At 38.7% G+C, this 17,181-nt stretch overlaps 2 protein-coding genes and 1 long non-coding RNA gene across 5 annotated transcripts in view; 1 reads left to right on the top strand and 2 right to left on the bottom strand.

Moving 5' to 3' along the window:
* Nucleotides 1-856, bottom strand: part of HGD (homogentisate 1,2-dioxygenase) — a 27,877-nt gene extending 27,021 nt beyond the window's left edge. Inside the window, exon 1 of one of the 3 annotated variants that reach the window (XM_081315759.1) lies at nucleotides 651-856. In XM_081315759.1, the coding sequence (XP_081171885.1) occupies nucleotides 651-698 (48 nt within the window). In that variant the 5' untranslated portion in view covers nucleotides 699-856. Of the gene's footprint in view, nucleotides 1-391; nucleotides 630-650 lie in introns of those variants that run through there. The other 2 variants (XM_081315760.1, XM_081315761.1) reach the window with 2 other exon arrangements.
* The window catches only part of LOC308661055, an 11,180-nt gene extending 1,927 nt beyond the window's left edge, over nucleotides 1-9,253 (top strand). Inside the window, exons 2-3 of the long non-coding RNA XR_014024877.1 lie at nucleotides 6,828-7,151; nucleotides 9,027-9,253. This is a non-coding gene — a long non-coding RNA (uncharacterized lncRNA). The remainder of the gene's footprint in view (nucleotides 1-6,827; nucleotides 7,152-9,026) is intronic.
* RABL3 (RAB, member of RAS oncogene family like 3) overlaps nucleotides 2,873-17,181 on the bottom strand; it is a 27,451-nt gene continuing 13,142 nt past the window's right edge. The window contains exons 6-8 of the mRNA XM_081315763.1: nucleotides 14,033-14,104; nucleotides 6,687-6,725; nucleotides 2,873-3,100 (exon numbers count right to left, since the gene is read on the bottom strand). Coding sequence (XP_081171889.1) covers nucleotides 3,035-3,100; nucleotides 6,687-6,725; nucleotides 14,033-14,104 — 177 coding nt within the window. The 3' untranslated portion in view covers nucleotides 2,873-3,034. The remainder of the gene's footprint in view (nucleotides 3,101-6,686; nucleotides 6,726-14,032; nucleotides 14,105-17,181) is intronic.

The raw sequence follows: 17,181 nt of genomic DNA, 5'->3' as shown, positions 1-17,181 counted from the left end.
TAACGGTCTTATTCAAAATCTGTGTTTTGTTGCATCAGACCCTCTTGGTGAAATGGATTGGTTTGATTAATTTGGAAATTATTATACAAAGCTGTTTTGGATTACTCCAAAATGTTAAGAAACTTATAAAAGCGTAACACTGAGTCATGCTTGTTAAATATTCTTCTGTGTTTTAACACATTCCATATAATTTTAAAATAGTTCTTTAAAAAGGGAACGGTGTTGTAATTCCCGTTTCCCAAAATTTTCTAGATTTAGACTTGGAGTTTAAACATGTTAAAAATCTGACTATACAGCAGTTAGATCTGTCACAATCTAAATTTGAAAAGGCATTACAAAGAATGAAGTTTTAAATATACAGCTTTAAGTGAACTGGGCAAAAACTCCTTACTTCAAGTAAATGACCTCATAAGACAAAAGCAATCAAAGCTCTAGCAAACATCTGGGGCTGTTTTCTGCCTGCTCATGGAAAGCATTTGTATCTGCAGCAAGGATTCCCTATAAAAAAAGTGATTTCACTAGTTCATCACAGAAACGATGAAAGCATTCTAGAATTCTACTGATTAGAAGTATGTTAATGAATAGGAATGAAGAAATTCTGAAATCTTTTAGTCAAAGCAACAGGATACAGATTTTCACTGCTAACTTACCTTTAACTCTGTTATTTCTTCCATATTTCTTATCATTCCTGAGGACATTTGCAAAAACTAAATGTGTTTGGTCAAATGACTGCCAAAATGGTTTCCAAAATTATTTTCTTTTAGCAACTGAAGAAAGTTAAAATAGTATGATGGCAACCAAGCTATTCTGCAAGTGAGAAAGTCCAAGAGAGATTTCAAACTATTTACTCAGTTGAGCCTGGGTTTAATGAGAAACAGGCTTCTCTTCTGGAACCAATGGAAGGATCTCTGCAAATCAACAACCAGGAAAAAGGGGGAGGAAAAAGCTGACTTGTTTTTGTAATTTTATTTCAGACAATGTTAGCAATGGAACCCAGACATGAGTAAAAAAAACAGCCCTTCTATTCCTAATCCTTCAAAACTACACTAAGAACAAGGATCAAAAAATATCTAAGTGCTGCAGAGCCTTATTGCTACTCATTCCCACTCCACGGGAAAATGAAATAAACTAAAGAAACTTCATGTTCTTCCTTCATATTATGTACATTTGTCTAGGTTGTGGGGAAAAGTGGAACTGAAAAGACATTAAAGTCTCCTTTATTTGTAAAAGGCTTGCTAGTGAGACTGAAATCACTAACTATTATAGCCGATATTATCTTCATTTAAAAATGTTCTTTTTTATTAATAATGCAATAGTAAGTAATGGACAAGCTGGTTTCAGTTTTTACACTGATTTCCAAAAAATGGGTGTTTTACAAAGGGACGCGGTGGCTCAGTGGGTTAGGACACTGAGCTTGTTGATCAGAAGGTCGGCAGTTTGGCGGGTCGAATCCCGAGTGCCACGTAACAGAGCGCCTGTTACTCGTCCCAGCTTCTGCCAACCTAGCAGTTCAAAAGCACGTAAAAATGCAAGTAGAAAAATAGGGACCACTACGGTGGGAAGGTAACAGCGTTCCGTGGGCCTTTGGCGTCTAGTCATGCCGGCCACATGACCACGGAGACGTCCTTGGACAAGCGCTTTTTTGGCTTTGAAACGGAGATGAGCACCGGCCCCTAGAGTTGGAAACGACTAGCACGCATGTGCGGAGGAACCTTTACCTTTACGTTTACCAAGGGCTAGCATCCATTCAACTCCTGCCTTAGGCATGAAGGCCAGCTGAGTAACCTTGGACCAGTTGCACACTCTCAGCCCAACTCACCTTACAGGGTGGTTGTTTTGAGGAAAATAGGAGGAAGAAGGAGCATTAGATATGTTTGCCACCTTGAGATGTTTATAAAAATAATAAAGGTGAGATATAAATTAAAAAATAAATTTTACTTTTTGTGTCATTAAACCCAACATCTGTTTCAACTCTTAACCCCAGCCGTGGTTACTGCTACCAATAACAGAAAAGATATCACTGCTCCTCATCTTCAGACCTCTACATTAGTAGGCAAACTGGAACAATCTTTTTTTAAAAATCTTTATTCTGTGTCAGAGTGCTTGCATATTAACAGGTATCCTCATCTTCATAATAAAATTATTACTTTGGGCTTCTGCTCAGAGTATAATCACAAGTGATAAGTTATTATACTTGCATAATGCTTCAAATTCAATTTCTAAACTGTGCTTTAGAGTAGGCAAGTGCCAGATTTGTCTGTATTCTTTAGAGCAGCAGCACCTTTTTTACTGGGCCTCATAGTAGCTGCTAAGGAATAAATGAAATTGCACCCAGCTCCTATGGACAGGCTCTAATAGAATTTAAAATGTTGTATGCCCCTAAAATATAAACTTTCAGACTCTTCTAACTGGAGGGCAGAAGTTACTACAAAACAGGAACACAAAACATTTGTGGCCACTAATGTATACCCCTTCACTGAGTTGTTTTGCTTTTCTTCTTTCCCATTTTTTTGTATATTTTACCATATAATTAATGATACTTAAAATTGTATAAGTAGAATATACTATTAAATAGGTATGAATGGTTATTTTTAAAGTCCTGAATAGTATCATTTATTTGCAGGCTTGCTTTGCTGATACTAGTCCTTCATGTTTGAGCCATTATTATTTATAGATATGTTTAATTCAATGTCCTTTAGCTGACTGCTATCAGTGACATAGCATCGGATCAAATGGGAATGCTGTTAGTATAATTGCTGTAGAATCTCTTTCCTAGTCATCCACTTATCACTGACTTGTTATTTGTATTTGCAAATTAATAATAACGAACAGAAATGTAATATGAGACAGCATACTCTACAACAAAGCTAGGTATTCATTATGCTTCTTGGATAGTGAATTGCAGCTTCTTTCTAAATAAATCTGGGAAGACACAGTTCCATACACTGTGATTGGGAGAAGATCCGACTTTGCTTAGCACCAGAATGCTGCATTCATTTCATTTTGCACACTCTATAGATGGCACAGCAGAGGATCAGTCATAGTGAAAATTCTTTACAAAGCCACTTCCCATTCTCTTTTTTTCTGAGAAGCTAGGAATCTGTTGATGGATAAAAATGTTTGTATTAGAATTTGCAATAATCATTATTAAAATATTACATAACTTATACAAATTAGACCTTTAGAAATTATTGAACAAACCACTCCTCTGAGTCTATTCTTTAAGGCTACAAAGTATCCAGTTTCAAGATCTTCTTGCAGTTCTTCTGGACATATGTTTGCATAAAACAGTATTACAAATTTAAAAAACCCAATTAGTGAATGTAATCTGTACCCACTACCCCTAATGAAGGATGTGCTATCCCACCTATCGAAAGGAAGGATTTTCACTAAACTAGACCTGAGGGAAGCATATTACCACATTAGGATTAAGGAAGGAGATGAATGGAAGACTGCATTCAACTGCCCATTGGGTTGCTACCAGTTCAAAGTACTGCCATTTGGACTGCAAGGGCCCCCCACAGTCTTTATGCAATTAATTAATGACGTGCTAAGAGAGCACCTATATAAGGGGGTCCTGGTTTACCTAGATGACATCCTGATATTCACTGAGACCAAAGAGGAACATATCAACCTAGTCAGAGCAGTCCTGAAAAAGTTGCGGGCTGCCCACCTATACGCAAAATTATCGAAGTGTGAGTTCCACCAGGAAAGAATAGACTATCTGGGATATCACATATCCCCAGAGGGCATCGAAATGGACTCTGAAAAAGTCAGGGCAGTATTAGAATGGGCACCCCCCCACACCCCACACACGGAAGCAATTGCAAAGCTTCCTGGGATTTGCAAATTTCTACCGCCAATTCATCCCTTTATTTGGCCAAATAGCCATGCCCCTCACAAACTTATTGAAAATGAAGGGGGGGGTCCCCCATGAAACCCAGCCAGCCTCTGAAGTGGACCATGGAATGTCAAGCAGCATTTGAAAGGCTAAAGAGACTTTTTTCTGCTTAACCTGTCCTGAGACATCCAGATCCCGATAAACCTTTTGTAATACAGGCAGATGCTAGCGATGTAGCGGTGGGAGCCGTATTATTACAGGAAAATGATGAGGGGGTGTTGCAACCATATGCATATATATCCAGAAAACTCACTGAAACAGAACAACATTGGCCCATGTGGGAAAAGGAGGCTTATTCTATAAGATGGGCATTAATTACATGGCGCCAGTTCCTAGAAGGAAATAAAATCCCCTTCCAGGTCTGGACAGACCACAAAAACTTGGAAGCATTAAAAACACCCAGGAAACTCACTCCTAAACAAGCCTGCTGGTCCCAACATTTTCACCGATTCAATTTCACTCTCAAACACTTACCGGGGGGGGGGGGGGGGAAGAATTTCCTGGTGGATGCATTATCTTGCATGCCCCAATATAACAGCACACGGACCACTGACTCTAAACCACTTGTGCCTGAACAACAACTGGCAGCACCAGTCACCACCAGGGCTCAAATAAAAATGAAGCCGAAGGTGGATAGCCAAACTGGAATAGAATTCTGGAAGTCTTTGGAAAGTGATAAATGGTTCCAGAAAAATAGACATGTGTGCTCAATTAAAGATGGACTACCCTGGGTGGGTGAGAAGTTATACATACCTGCCAACCAAAGAATCAATTTCATGCAACTGTGCCATGATACAAAATCAGCAGGGCATTTTGGGTTTGTAAAAACCTTACACTTAACTAAAAGGCAATTTTGGTGGCCATCTATGAAAAAGGACATAGAAAGCTATGTGGGCAGCTGTCAGATTTGTGTGATGGGCAAGAGGCTGCAAGGGAAATGGCCAGGACTGTTACAACCAGTGGCGAACCCCTCAGCCCCATGGAAAGAAATAGCCATGCATTTTATCGTGGAACTACCAGAAAGCAACGGAAACACCATAGTCTGGACTGTCACAGATCTGTTCTCTAAGCAAGTACATTTCATACCTTGCCAAAAAATCCCGACTGCAAAAGCATTAGCAAAACTTTTCGTACAGCATATTTACAAATTGCACGGGATATTAGGGAGAATTAGCTGTTCAGAAAAGTAGTATATAAAATATACTTGCAACCTCTGATTGCTGGAGTAGATAGGAGCCATCTTAGAGAAGGTCTTTGTCTATGTGGCCACTAAGTGGCAATCTCCCAGCATAGAAAATATTATTGCTACCCAAGTCACAAATGCTTATAATCTGAAGATTTTTTCCCCAGGGTGATCTGATCTTTCAAGGCTGCTTTGTCAGCCAGCCAATGCAAATCTTTTATCACAAGTCTGATATGTGAGAACCTTCTAGATCACTATCAAATATACAGGTTGCATCAAAGTAATCTTACCCAGAAGTTACCAAAGCAGCTTTTGCTGAGATAAAAGATTCCATGTTCTGAAATAAGCACATTTAGACAGAAATGCCTTGTTCTAGTCAGAAGCCCAAACTAACCATTATAGATTGTACCTTAAGGACTCCAAGAAGACTTCATGTTTCAAATACTTATGTGGCTTTTTCTAAACTGCCTTGTCCCCAAAAAAATACTTGGGCAGGGACATATTTAATTTTGGATCGCCAGCTTTCAAGCCATTTTCCAATCTGTTTAACTGCTTCTGGAAAACCATCATGCTTACAACTTATAGTATTGCAGAGACCACTCAGGAGCAATCAGTGGCACACTATCTCATAAGTCTAGAGTGAGATTCTGTACTTCAGCTGCTGAAATATCAACTACTTTATTCAGAAAGCTATTCAACTGATAATTAATTGATTGATTCAATTGATAATTCAATTGGTAATTTGTTTCACATGCAGCTTGTGTTTGCAGAGCCAATCTCTCTTTCCCTCTCTTCCCTTTCCCACCTCACAGTAATTTAAATCTATCAGTCTAGCCACTCTATGCATCTAATGAAGTGAGCTGTAACTCATGAAAATGTGAGCCTTTTAATAAAATGTGTTAGTTGGAAAAAAATGCCACCAGGCTCCTCCTCTTTAAGGATTCCACTTGGAAAGGATCTGGTTGTGACAATGCAGTTACTATAAATTTACATGTGTTCAAATTAATTCCATCCCTTGGGGCAAAAATCTGTACTATGCCTTATGTTCTACTGATGACCATCTGACACAACCATATAGCTGTGATGAAGACCCAAACTAAATTGAAGCAATCTATCAGCGGTTTTTTAGCATCAGGGATTCTGTTTCATGAGCGGTAATCCAGGAGTAACCCTATTAGGTCTCTACATCCAGCATTTCTGATAACCTCTCCTCTTTCTCAGTTAATTGCAAATAGCCTAACATTTTGCACTAATTGTAGTGGTATAGGTTCTCCTACTTGAGTGGGGGGGGGGCTGGACTAGAAGACCTCCAAGGGCCCTTCCAGCTCTATTCCATTCCAGTGTTTTAACCTATTTCTAGATCCATATAATTTCAATAATTTAGTGTAGAAGTTACAAATGCAAGGATTAAATACACCTGAATCTTGGCAAAGCACACTCATTGCCACAGAGACCACTTGTACCTCCACAGAGAAAGTGAAGACCTTTTTTTTTCCTAATCCAATGAAATTGTGTCAGTGCATTGTACAAAGAAGTTTGCATTCAAAAGATTTTAAACATCAACTCGTTATTTATAAAATAAAAAAGGGAAATGACACATACCTGATTACCATCTCGTATATAGTATCTCTTTTCTATAACCTAAAACACAGTAAAAAAGAAAGGCTATTAAATGTGATCCATCCACGATACTATGTCATGTGAGAGACAGAAATTTACTTTCTAAGAACTGGGTTTGTGCAGGTTGGAGATAAGAAGAATGCCCCCTTGAGACTTCCGGTTTGGTCACCGACAGGATGGCTGGAAAAAGCAAGCGCTCCGGCTTTCCAGTCTGCTTTCGCTTCGCCCAGCAACCCTTAAAAGGTCGGAAAGTTGCCCTGGAGGGGCAACGAAGAAGGAGGGACACTCCAGGAGCTCGGATCAGGCGGCGGCCAATTGGAGCGGACTGAAGACCCCTCTGAAAAGGTGAAGGAAAGGCTGCCAGGTGAGCTGAGGCAGCCCAAGTCATCTCCAGCCAGAAGGGAAGCACCATATATCAGCTGACTGTCAACTGTGTGCTGAGGCTGGGTGAGTGAGAATTTTCATTCCTTCTCCTTGTGGATTATAAAACATTGAGCCCCTGATGGGAAAGAGCTGAAAAGTAAAGACCCACCCCAGAAGGACTAATTTAAAGCAGCGAGCAATTACAAAGAGGGGAAAGTGGTTTTTTTTAAGGATATCGGACATTGATAAATAAGCCGAGGAGAACATCTAGTGGCGAAAGAAGAAACGACAGCATCAATAAATAGTGAGAAAAAAGAAGAAGGAAATGGAAAAAATGTTTTCATAACAATGACCTTGAAGAGACACCTGCAAATAACAAAAGTGCCTTGTTGTGAGATTGCCAGGGAAAGACATTTTAAAGTTACTTCTGTTGACTTTGGCTAAACTCAAACAGATACTGTTTTGGTTTTAGACTATGAGCTGTAAAATGGGTTCATCAAACATTACCAGACCTATGAAGAAAACCTTTTCTGCACACTCTCTAGGACAATCTAGTCCAACAACCCCGGGATCCATTGAAGCAATGTTGCAACGTGAAAAATAAGCACTGCCCAAAGCAAAACACAGACCTCAATGAAACTGATTTAAGAGATGATGCAAAGAAATCATGAAAAGATACAAAAAAACCACGAAGAGACACAAAGTAAACTTGAGAAAGTAAGTCAAGAAATCCTGGATATAAAGGCAAAATTTGAAGCTCAAAATCAAATGATAATTAAAAATGAACAAAGAATTCAGAAAGTGGGGAAAAAATCAGAGGACATTGATAAAAAGATAGAAATGTTATTACAAGAAAATGAAAAATTAGAACAAGTAAACCAAGACTTAGAGGGGGCAATTAAGTACCTAGAAATGGAAAAAGTGGAACACTATTTGAGATTTCAAAATATCCCTGAGGACAGAGAAGAAAACATAGCAGTGGTGATTACTGACATCCTGGTAGAAGCTTTAAAGGCAGACAGAGGAGAAATTCAAATGGAGGTCGATGAAATATTCCACATGAACTCAAGCTATGCAAGAAGAAACAAACACTACCATTTCTTAACTACAAAGCTGATTGCCAAAGGCATAAACTTCAGATGGCTGATGCCGGAAGGCATTTTAATAAATTGGAACAATAGAAGATATCGACTGGATTCAGTCTGCAAAGCAGAAGATTTTGAAGTTAGGAACAGAGCAATTCTAGATGAAGGAGTGATACAAAGACAAGTGGAGAGTAAGGAGCAGAAGCAAATGGAAGAGATGACTCAAGGAGCAACTGCACAAAAAGGAGAACAGAAAGAGAAAGACGATCAAGAACAAGAACTGGAAAATCAGGGTATCAACCTGTCATGGTGGGCACATTTACAGATGCAAAATAGCTTTGAAAAAGACGTGGAACTGTATGGGTTTTATAAAGAACAAAGTGTATTTGATAAGATACTGTTAACTTCTGATGTGAAATTAATTAAGAAAATGTATAATTTTTTGTTAATTTTGGAGATGGAAAGTTAATAAGTTAAAAAAACAATGATAAGGTGGGCGAAAAATTTTGGTTATAATATAGAACTAGAAAAATGGCAAAAATTATGGGAGAGAAATTATAAATTGACAATGTCAACCTCGTATAAAAAAAATTATATAAAATGTTTCATAGATGGCACTTGCCACCCGCAAGATTAGCAAAAATGTTTAAAAATATGTCAGATAGAAGCTGGAAATGTAAACATAATTCAGGCACGTATTATTATATTTGGTGGACATGTGGCAAAGCAAAGGCTTATTGGAAAAAGATACATGCTTGGTTAGAAAAAATGTTGGGAGAACATGTTGAATTTAAACCTGAACTTTTCTTATTAGGTATAATGCCAGAAAAGACTAATAAACAAAGCTTATATTTTATTTTACATGTCACAACAGCAACAAAAATAGTCTTTGCGCAATATTGGAAAAATGAAGGATTACCACCAGAGGAAGAAATAATTTTAAAAATACTGGAATGCGCAGAGATGGACAGATTAACTATGAGATTGAAAGATAAAGAAGAAACAGAATATTACCAAATCTGGGATTCATTCTACAAATGGCTAGAGGAAAGAACCAAGGATTAGGAATTGACTATGTATTAGCACTTTTGAATCCAGACAGCACGCTGGTTGAAAAATTAATATATGCATGTAAGAGTAAAACTAATAAAATCTTTTTTTTAAAAAAGAACAATGGCCCCTTGATGACTCCATGGAAATGGCAGACATTGGAGATGTGTGTGGGGGAGGAGAGGAAGTAGGTGACTTAGAATTATAAACAGTTGGAAAGAAAGCAGAGAGGCAAAGCCCAACAGCCGTGTTCACTTCTACAGCAGCACCAACAGCCCTGACGCAAATTTTTATGTTTCCCCCCTGGGAACAGGGGAACATCCAACAGCAGCTCAGCCTGGCTGATGTGCCTAGAAACCATCACTCAGCAATCAAAGCAGCCAAACCTTGGTGCTGAAGGGTTGTAGAACTTAGGCTGAGGAGAAAATGACCTAGATTTCTCTGTACAATGGAGAGAGCAGCTTGCCCTGATATTTAAGACAGGCATGGATGATTCAGGCTTACCAGGGGGAGAGAGAGAAAAATGTTTATAGAAATTAATAGAAACTACACAGTAGCTTCTGCCAACCTAGCAGTTCGAAAGCACGTAAAAATGCAAGTAGAAAAATAGGGACCACTACGGTGGGAAGGTAACAGCGTTCCGTGCGCCTTTGGCATCTTGTCAGGTGAGTTGGAAACGACTAGAGTTGGAAACGACTAGCACGCATGTGCGGGGGAACCTTTACCTTTACCTTTACACAGTAAGATACAGTTAGAAGAAACCTGTAGAATAAGATACATAGTAAATAAGGTTTAGAAACAAACTTGTACCATATGGATAAATCCACACTACAAAATGAACGATAACATTTAGAAATAGATCTAGAGAGAGAGATTCCCTGTCCACCCTGCAAAGAAAGATCAAACTTCACTTCTTATCTGTAGTCTGTACTATTTCCCAAAAAGACCCTGTGGTAGTTAAACAAGGGTCAATTCTGATCTTAACTTGGTTTATAATTTTAGGAACATTTGTTTTTCAAGCCTTTTCTCAAGTCTTAGTGTTTTCTGTAAACATGCTTCTATGTCATATAGTAATCATCATACAGTAGATGGTTCTTTATAACAAAATCCACATTATATTGCAGTTTGGATTGTAGCAACAAGCCAAAGTTTAGCATTATAGAATCATTCATAGGGAGGACCACAAGGAGTATGAATGAATGCTTAGACTGTTAAAGAACCATAGTTATAAGAGACCAGATATGTGGCTTCTGTGTATCACATATATCACATACATAAAAGAATAACAAGATTACCATATAGAAGTGCTATTGGGTCACATGGCAATGTCAAAAGATCAGTTACCTAACACAAAAGATGACTGGAAACTCACAAGACTTGGGATATACACATGGAGAGATAGAAAGCAGGGATTATCTTTGGCAGAAAAGAAACATCTGGTCAGAGTATAACTTGTCTTTTTGCCAGATGAGATAAGATGGATAAATGATAAGGGCACAAAGTTCACTAGCATGATTGACATAAGTAACTGGCAAAAGAAAAGCACTTCCAAAGTAAGTGAACATTAGGAAGAATGGTCTCAAGTATTTTTGAAGTCGATTAAGAAAGAACCATTGAAGTCTTCCAAGAAAAAGCCCATCTCAGAAATGGGGATACCTGTTAGATTTAACAAAGAAAACTGAAACCGATCGAGGAGAAACACTGACTAATTCTGGATACAAGGATGAATAGTAAAAAAGGCCACAACAAGCCTGGGTCGATGGCCTTTCAAAGAAAGCGGAAAGAGACCTTTGGAAAGAAGTCCATTCAGAATTAAAAGAACAGAAGGCTTCAAAGAGGCATCGGGACCTCTTGTTCAGCAGGTGGCATAAGACAGGCTTCCAGGCTGTCAGACACATATCCACAAACCTTGTGGCAGGAGACTTTTGTGAAGGGGAGATGACCAAAATACACTTTGTCCTCAAGGTAGTTTAGGAGACCAGAACTGCATGCACCACCAAAAAAATCATGAGCGTGCACTGCTTTGATTGTAACAGATCTTGGCAAGAGGCCTGGAAAAATGAACTAATATAATATTTAACTATGTGTAACACCTAAATGTTCAGAGGTCCAGAAAGGAGAGTGGATGCAATGGGGAGGTAAGGAGGTATTCAAAGCAAAGAGAGTACTGACAGAACCCTCACTGAAACCACAGGTGTGTTTGTGCATGTGTGTCTACTGTACATATGCCCGTGTGTGTGTGTAAGAGAGAGACAGAGGGAGGGAGGGAGGGAGGGAGGGAGGGAGAGAGAGAGAGAGAGAGAGAGAGAGTTATAGTTTATTCTGATCTTCTGAATCAGAGGTGGAAGGGCCTGATCAGGTGATACGGAAATTAAAAGTATGATTGGATAAAGAACCAACTCCTAGAATTATAAAAAGATAAGGTTTAAAAGTGTAACAAATAAAAATCACATTCTTGTTTATGTAAGCACTTAATATATTTTTAATCTATTTTGATAATAAAGCACTCTTTACTCAGTAAGAGCCAAAGAAGTCTGTCTAGTTTGTCACCATCACTAAAAAGAACCCATGACAAGACTGTACACCTTTAATCTGCATGTTCAAGAAAAAATACTGAACAAAGGCAATCAAAAAAACTCCTTTCCTTGTTAATACAGGAAGTCCTCAACTTTCAACAATTCATTTAGTGACCGTTCAAAGTTACAACAGCACTGGAAAAAGTGACTTATGACTGTTTTCACATTTATGGCCTCTGCAATATTCCTACGGTCATGTAATCAAAATTCACACACTTAGCAATTTGTCCATATTTATGACAGATGCAGTGTCCTGGGAGCATATGATCACCTTTTGTGACCTTCTGACAAGCAAAGTCAATGGAGAAGCCAGATTCACTTAGCAACTGCGTTACTAACATAACAACTATAGTGATTCATTTAACAACTGTGGCAAAAAAGATCATAAAATGGGGCAAAATTTACTTAGCAACTATCTCACTTAGCAACAGAAATTTTGAGCTCAATTGTGGTTGTAAATCAAGGACTACTTGTAAAGAACCCATTAAATCTGACAGTCTGGTTTAACATCGTGGCATGACGGGTGCAGGAAGACGGGACTCTGTCTTCCACATGGGAACCCTAAAAAGGGTGAAAAGTCACCCCAAAGAGGCAACGGAGAAGGAGGGGACTCTCGTTGATCGTGGGAGGAAAGCACCCTTCTGTTTGATCCAAGGAAGCCCTCCAAACTGGTGGGGGAAAGACTGGCTACATTCGTGTGGCCAGACAGAAGCTGCTGACAACTGAAGAAAATAAGCATTAACCAGCAACTTTTGAGCAACATGGATGGAACTGGGTGAGACCCTATCCTCTTTATGACATTTTCCTGGGAAAAAACTGCCCAAAGCAAAGAATCCTCCCTGATGAGAGAGGGAAGGGGAATTTTCACGCCATTCCCTCAGGAAAAGAAAAGTGGTGAATTAATTGCTTGGAGGGGAAATAGAGAAAATTACAAGATTAATTTGGAAGCAACACACATATATAACTTTGAAATTTGGGGACTAAAGGTGCTTTTGAGATTTTTTTTTAAAATATAAGTTTGGATGTAAAAAGCTGGAAAACAGCATCAATGACATCTAGTGGTGAACTATAGCACTACAATTTATTATGCCTAAAGGAAACTTGGCTGGAAGCACAGACTCAGATAAGACTCTTGTTACAAAGAGGGTTTGAATAAGGGAAGCTTTTGGTTACCCAAATATAACTTATTATGAAAAATTATAAGCGATGGAGACATTCTGAACACTGATGGGAAATTAATTTTTTTTAAAAAAGTGGAAAAACAGGATATTAATTGAACAAATGGATATTAAGTGCAAATGCAATTATGATATATTTTGGTTAGAAAAAATATTTTAAACCGACATTATTGATATTATTAGGAAAATGTAACAAAGATGTTGATATTCAATTGTATATGTATTAACAACAATAAGAATTGTATGGTGTAATAGTGGGCCTAGATTGAAGAACTTAATATGTACCACTGAATTACTAATGGATCCAGGACAACACGTTATTTATTAAGTACTTATGATTGTAAAACTAGAAAATTAATACAATATTTATATAAAAAAATATGAGGGTCTGATCTATATGCTGTGGAGATATCGCTGTTCTGCTGATGCCTGAATGTGCAAGTACTTCCTGGGCATCTTAGCAAAACAATCAATGATACAAGAACTTTGAAGCAATCAAAGTATTCAAGCAATCGAATTCTGCACTGCCAACTGTGACAGTAAAACCATAGGAACTAACAGGCTGACTTTCTAAAGGCAGCATGAAAACATAGGCTTCAGATAGCATAACAACACTAATAACAGCTAATCTTATTAGTAATAGACTATTAAAAGCATCCTAAATGGAGATGGTTTTGCTTTTACAAATGCTGAATAGTCCTGACTTTTTCTTTGGCACTAAAATAAACATAACAACCCTAATCTAGGCTATGCTCTTGATGTAATTCTACAGCCCTGATGTTGATAAAGTGTTAGAAAGAGATTAACAGAGAGATATAATATCTCTGAGCACAGTTCAAGCAATCAGAGTTGAAATACTAAAGCAGAGGGCTTAATATTGATAGGCAAATTCAGGTAAAGCACAAAAGTGAAAGAAATATGCCAGAACCCTACAATTTCTTCTACTTCCTCAAGAGGCTGCTGAGGTGCATACTGTGAGGTCTGTGCAGGTCTTCTGCAATAAAACCTGTATAATTTAGATCAGGTTGCAGACATTTTTCATTCCATAATCTATCAATTGGAAAAAAAATGCTTACCTTATCAAAAAATCTGCTGAGCTTGACAGCATTGGAGGAACCTGCAGCCAAGTAACGAGGACTTGTGCAATCCTGAAAGACCAAAGAATTAATTTTCTCTTTAATTTCTTAATTTTCTCATTGGTAGATAGTCCCTAAAAAGTACAGAGGATTTTTGAAGTGTGTGCTACAAGCACATGTTCAAATGAAGCTATTGTTAAAAACGCCAATACGTCAGGCATTTCTCATAAAATACTTTTTTCAATATGTGGAATTTACTAGAAAAAGTATTTTTTCCTTCCAAAGAACATAATAAAACTTTCTTTTTGGTGGGGAGAGACACTTGTAGAATATAATATATTTATTGCTTTCAGATAATTACAGAGAACTTATCGGACAGCTGTCATTAGAACCTGAATATTTGAATCTCTGATTTTTTAAAAAAATAAATGAAACTCTGTTTCTCTACGTGCTGTATTAATTTAACTGGAGAATAGTGGTTTTTTTAAAACTTCAATCCTGTTTTTATCTTCATTCTCGACTAGCAGCTCTTCACAACTAAAATATATTTCTTCCTTAATTCTTTTTTTACAATTAGCATCTTCATTTGTGTATTCATTCCACCAAATACAAGCTGAAACAAAATTTTATTTTCACATCCAATGGTAATAGTCTTTCTTTCAACATAAATAATCAGTGTTCTTTCCTTTGGCAGCTTAATGTATTTACCCTCTTGTAATCTCCCTCCCACCCCTACTGTATTGATACCTGGTTTTGTAAATCATTAGTTAGTAGCAATCAATACACTTGTTGCCCCAGAAGACAGAAAACATGAACCTGCCATCCCAGAATCACTTGTCAAAGACAGAGCAAGTGTATCTATATACCATCATGTATGTGACACACTTATTTAGGCACATGTGATCAGTGATCATTCTTCACCTAGACAGTCAATGTGGTGTAGTGGTTAAGGTGTTGAGCTAGAAATGGAAAGATTCAGTTCCTAATCCTCCCTGAGTCATGGAAGCTTACTGAATACTTTTGGCCAGTGCCAGTCATTCTCTGAGACAAGTCTTTCACAGAGTGTTGTTGCTGTAGAGCAAAGGAGGAGCACAAAAAGATGTATGATACCAATCACTGAAAAAAAATATTCTTGAAGAAAGCGTAGGGGTAAGTTTGTTTGTTTGTTTGTTTGTTTTATTTAATTTATATACCGCCCTTCTCCCTGGGGACTCAGGGCGGTTCACAGGGCATATAAATAAAAATACAATACTATACAAAAGTTAAAACAAAGATTAAATCAGTGCCCAATTAAAAAACAATAATGCAATCTAAAATGACAATTTAAAACACAGCTCCCCCATCAGGCCAGACCGGCCAATTCAAACAAATGGGTCTTCAGACCACGACGGAAAGTTCGGAGGTCCGATGCCGTCCGGAGCTCCACCGGCAGTTGGTTCCACAAAGCCGGGGCACCCACAGAGAAGGGTCTCCCCCTGGGGGCCGCCAGTCGACATTCCCTGACCGGAGGCACCCTGAGGAGGCCCTCTCTGTGGGAACGCACAGGGCGGAGGGGAGTTGAAGCCGGCAGCAGGTGGTCCCCGAGGTACCCCGGACCCATGCCATGTAGGGACTTAAAGATCATAACTAAGACCTTGAACCTCACCCGGAAGACAACTGGTAACCAATGCAGCTCGCGGAGCAAAGGTGTAATAGAAATTCTAGGTAACTGAATGGTAAGCACTACAGAGGGAAAAATTATTTATTTCCCTGCTTATTTTGTACGTTTGTCTACTGACAAGGAAATGATAGGTCTATAATTTTAATGGTAGGTTTATTTTAACACTGAGAGACAGAATAACAATAAAAAAATCCAGAAAACGCATTTTGAAGTTATAAATTGATTTTCATTTTAATGAAATAAATATTTGATCCCCTATCAATCAGCAAGATTTCTGGCTCCCAGGTGTCTTTTATACAGTTAACGAGCTGAGATTGGGGCACTCTCTTAAAGGGAGTGCTCCTAATCTCAGCCTGTTACCTGTATAAAAGACACCTGTCCACAGAAGCAATCAATCAATCAGATTTCAATCTCTCCACCATGGCCAAGACCAAAGAGCTATCCAAGGATGTCAGAAACAAGATTGCAGATGTACACAAGGCTGAAATGTGCTACAAGACCATCACCAAGCAGCTTGGTGAAAAGGTGACAACACTTGGTGAAATTATTTGCAAATGGAAGAAACATAAAATAACTGTCAATCTCCCTCGATCTGGGGGCTCCATGAAAGATCCCACCTCATGGATTTTCAATGATCATAAGAATGGTGAGGAATCAGCCCAGAACTACATGGGGGGATCTTGTCAATGATCTCAAGGCAGCTGGAACCATAGTCACCAAGAAAACAATTGGTAACACACTACGCCGTGAAGGACTGAAACTCTGCAGAGCCCGCAAGGTCCCCATGCTCAAAAAGCAGATGTACAGGCTTGTCTGAAGTTTGCCAATGAACATCTGAATGATTTAGAGGAGAACTGGGTGAAAATGTTGTGGTCAGATAAGACCAAAATCAAGCTATTTGGCATCAATTCAACTTGCTGTGTTTGGAGGAGGAGGAATGCTGACTATGACCCTAAGAACACCATCTCCACCGTTAAACACGGAGGTGGACACATTATGCTTTGGGGGTGTTTTTCTGCTAAGGGGAAAAGACAACTTCACCGCATAAAAGGGATGATGGACGGGGCCATGTACCATCAAATCTTGGGTGAGAACCTCTTTCCCTCAGCCAGGGCATTGAAAATGGATCGTGGATGGGTATTCTAGCATGACAATGACCCACAACACATGGCCAAGGCAACAAAGGAATAGATCATGAAGAAGCACATTAAGGTCCTGAAGTGGCCTAGTCAATCTCCAAACCTTAATCCCAAAGAAAATCTGTGGAGGGAGCTGAAGGGAACTGCCAAACGTCAGCCTTGAAACCTTAATGACTTGGAGAGGATCTGCAAAGAGGAATGGGACAAAATCCCTCCTGAGATGTGTGCAAACCTGGTGGCCAACTACAAGAAATGTCTGACCTCTGTAATTGCCAACAAGGGTTTTGCCACCAAGTACTAAGTCATATTTTGCGAGGGGGTCAAATACTTATTTCACTCATTAAAATGCA

This window comes from Vipera berus (genome assembly GCF_964194415.1).
Source record: "Vipera berus genome assembly, chromosome: 2".
In the NCBI taxonomy this organism is placed as follows: domain Eukaryota; kingdom Metazoa; phylum Chordata; class Lepidosauria; order Squamata; family Viperidae; genus Vipera; species Vipera berus.
Note: the sequence above shows the minus strand (reverse complement) of the source record. Positions and strands in the feature narration are given on the sequence as shown.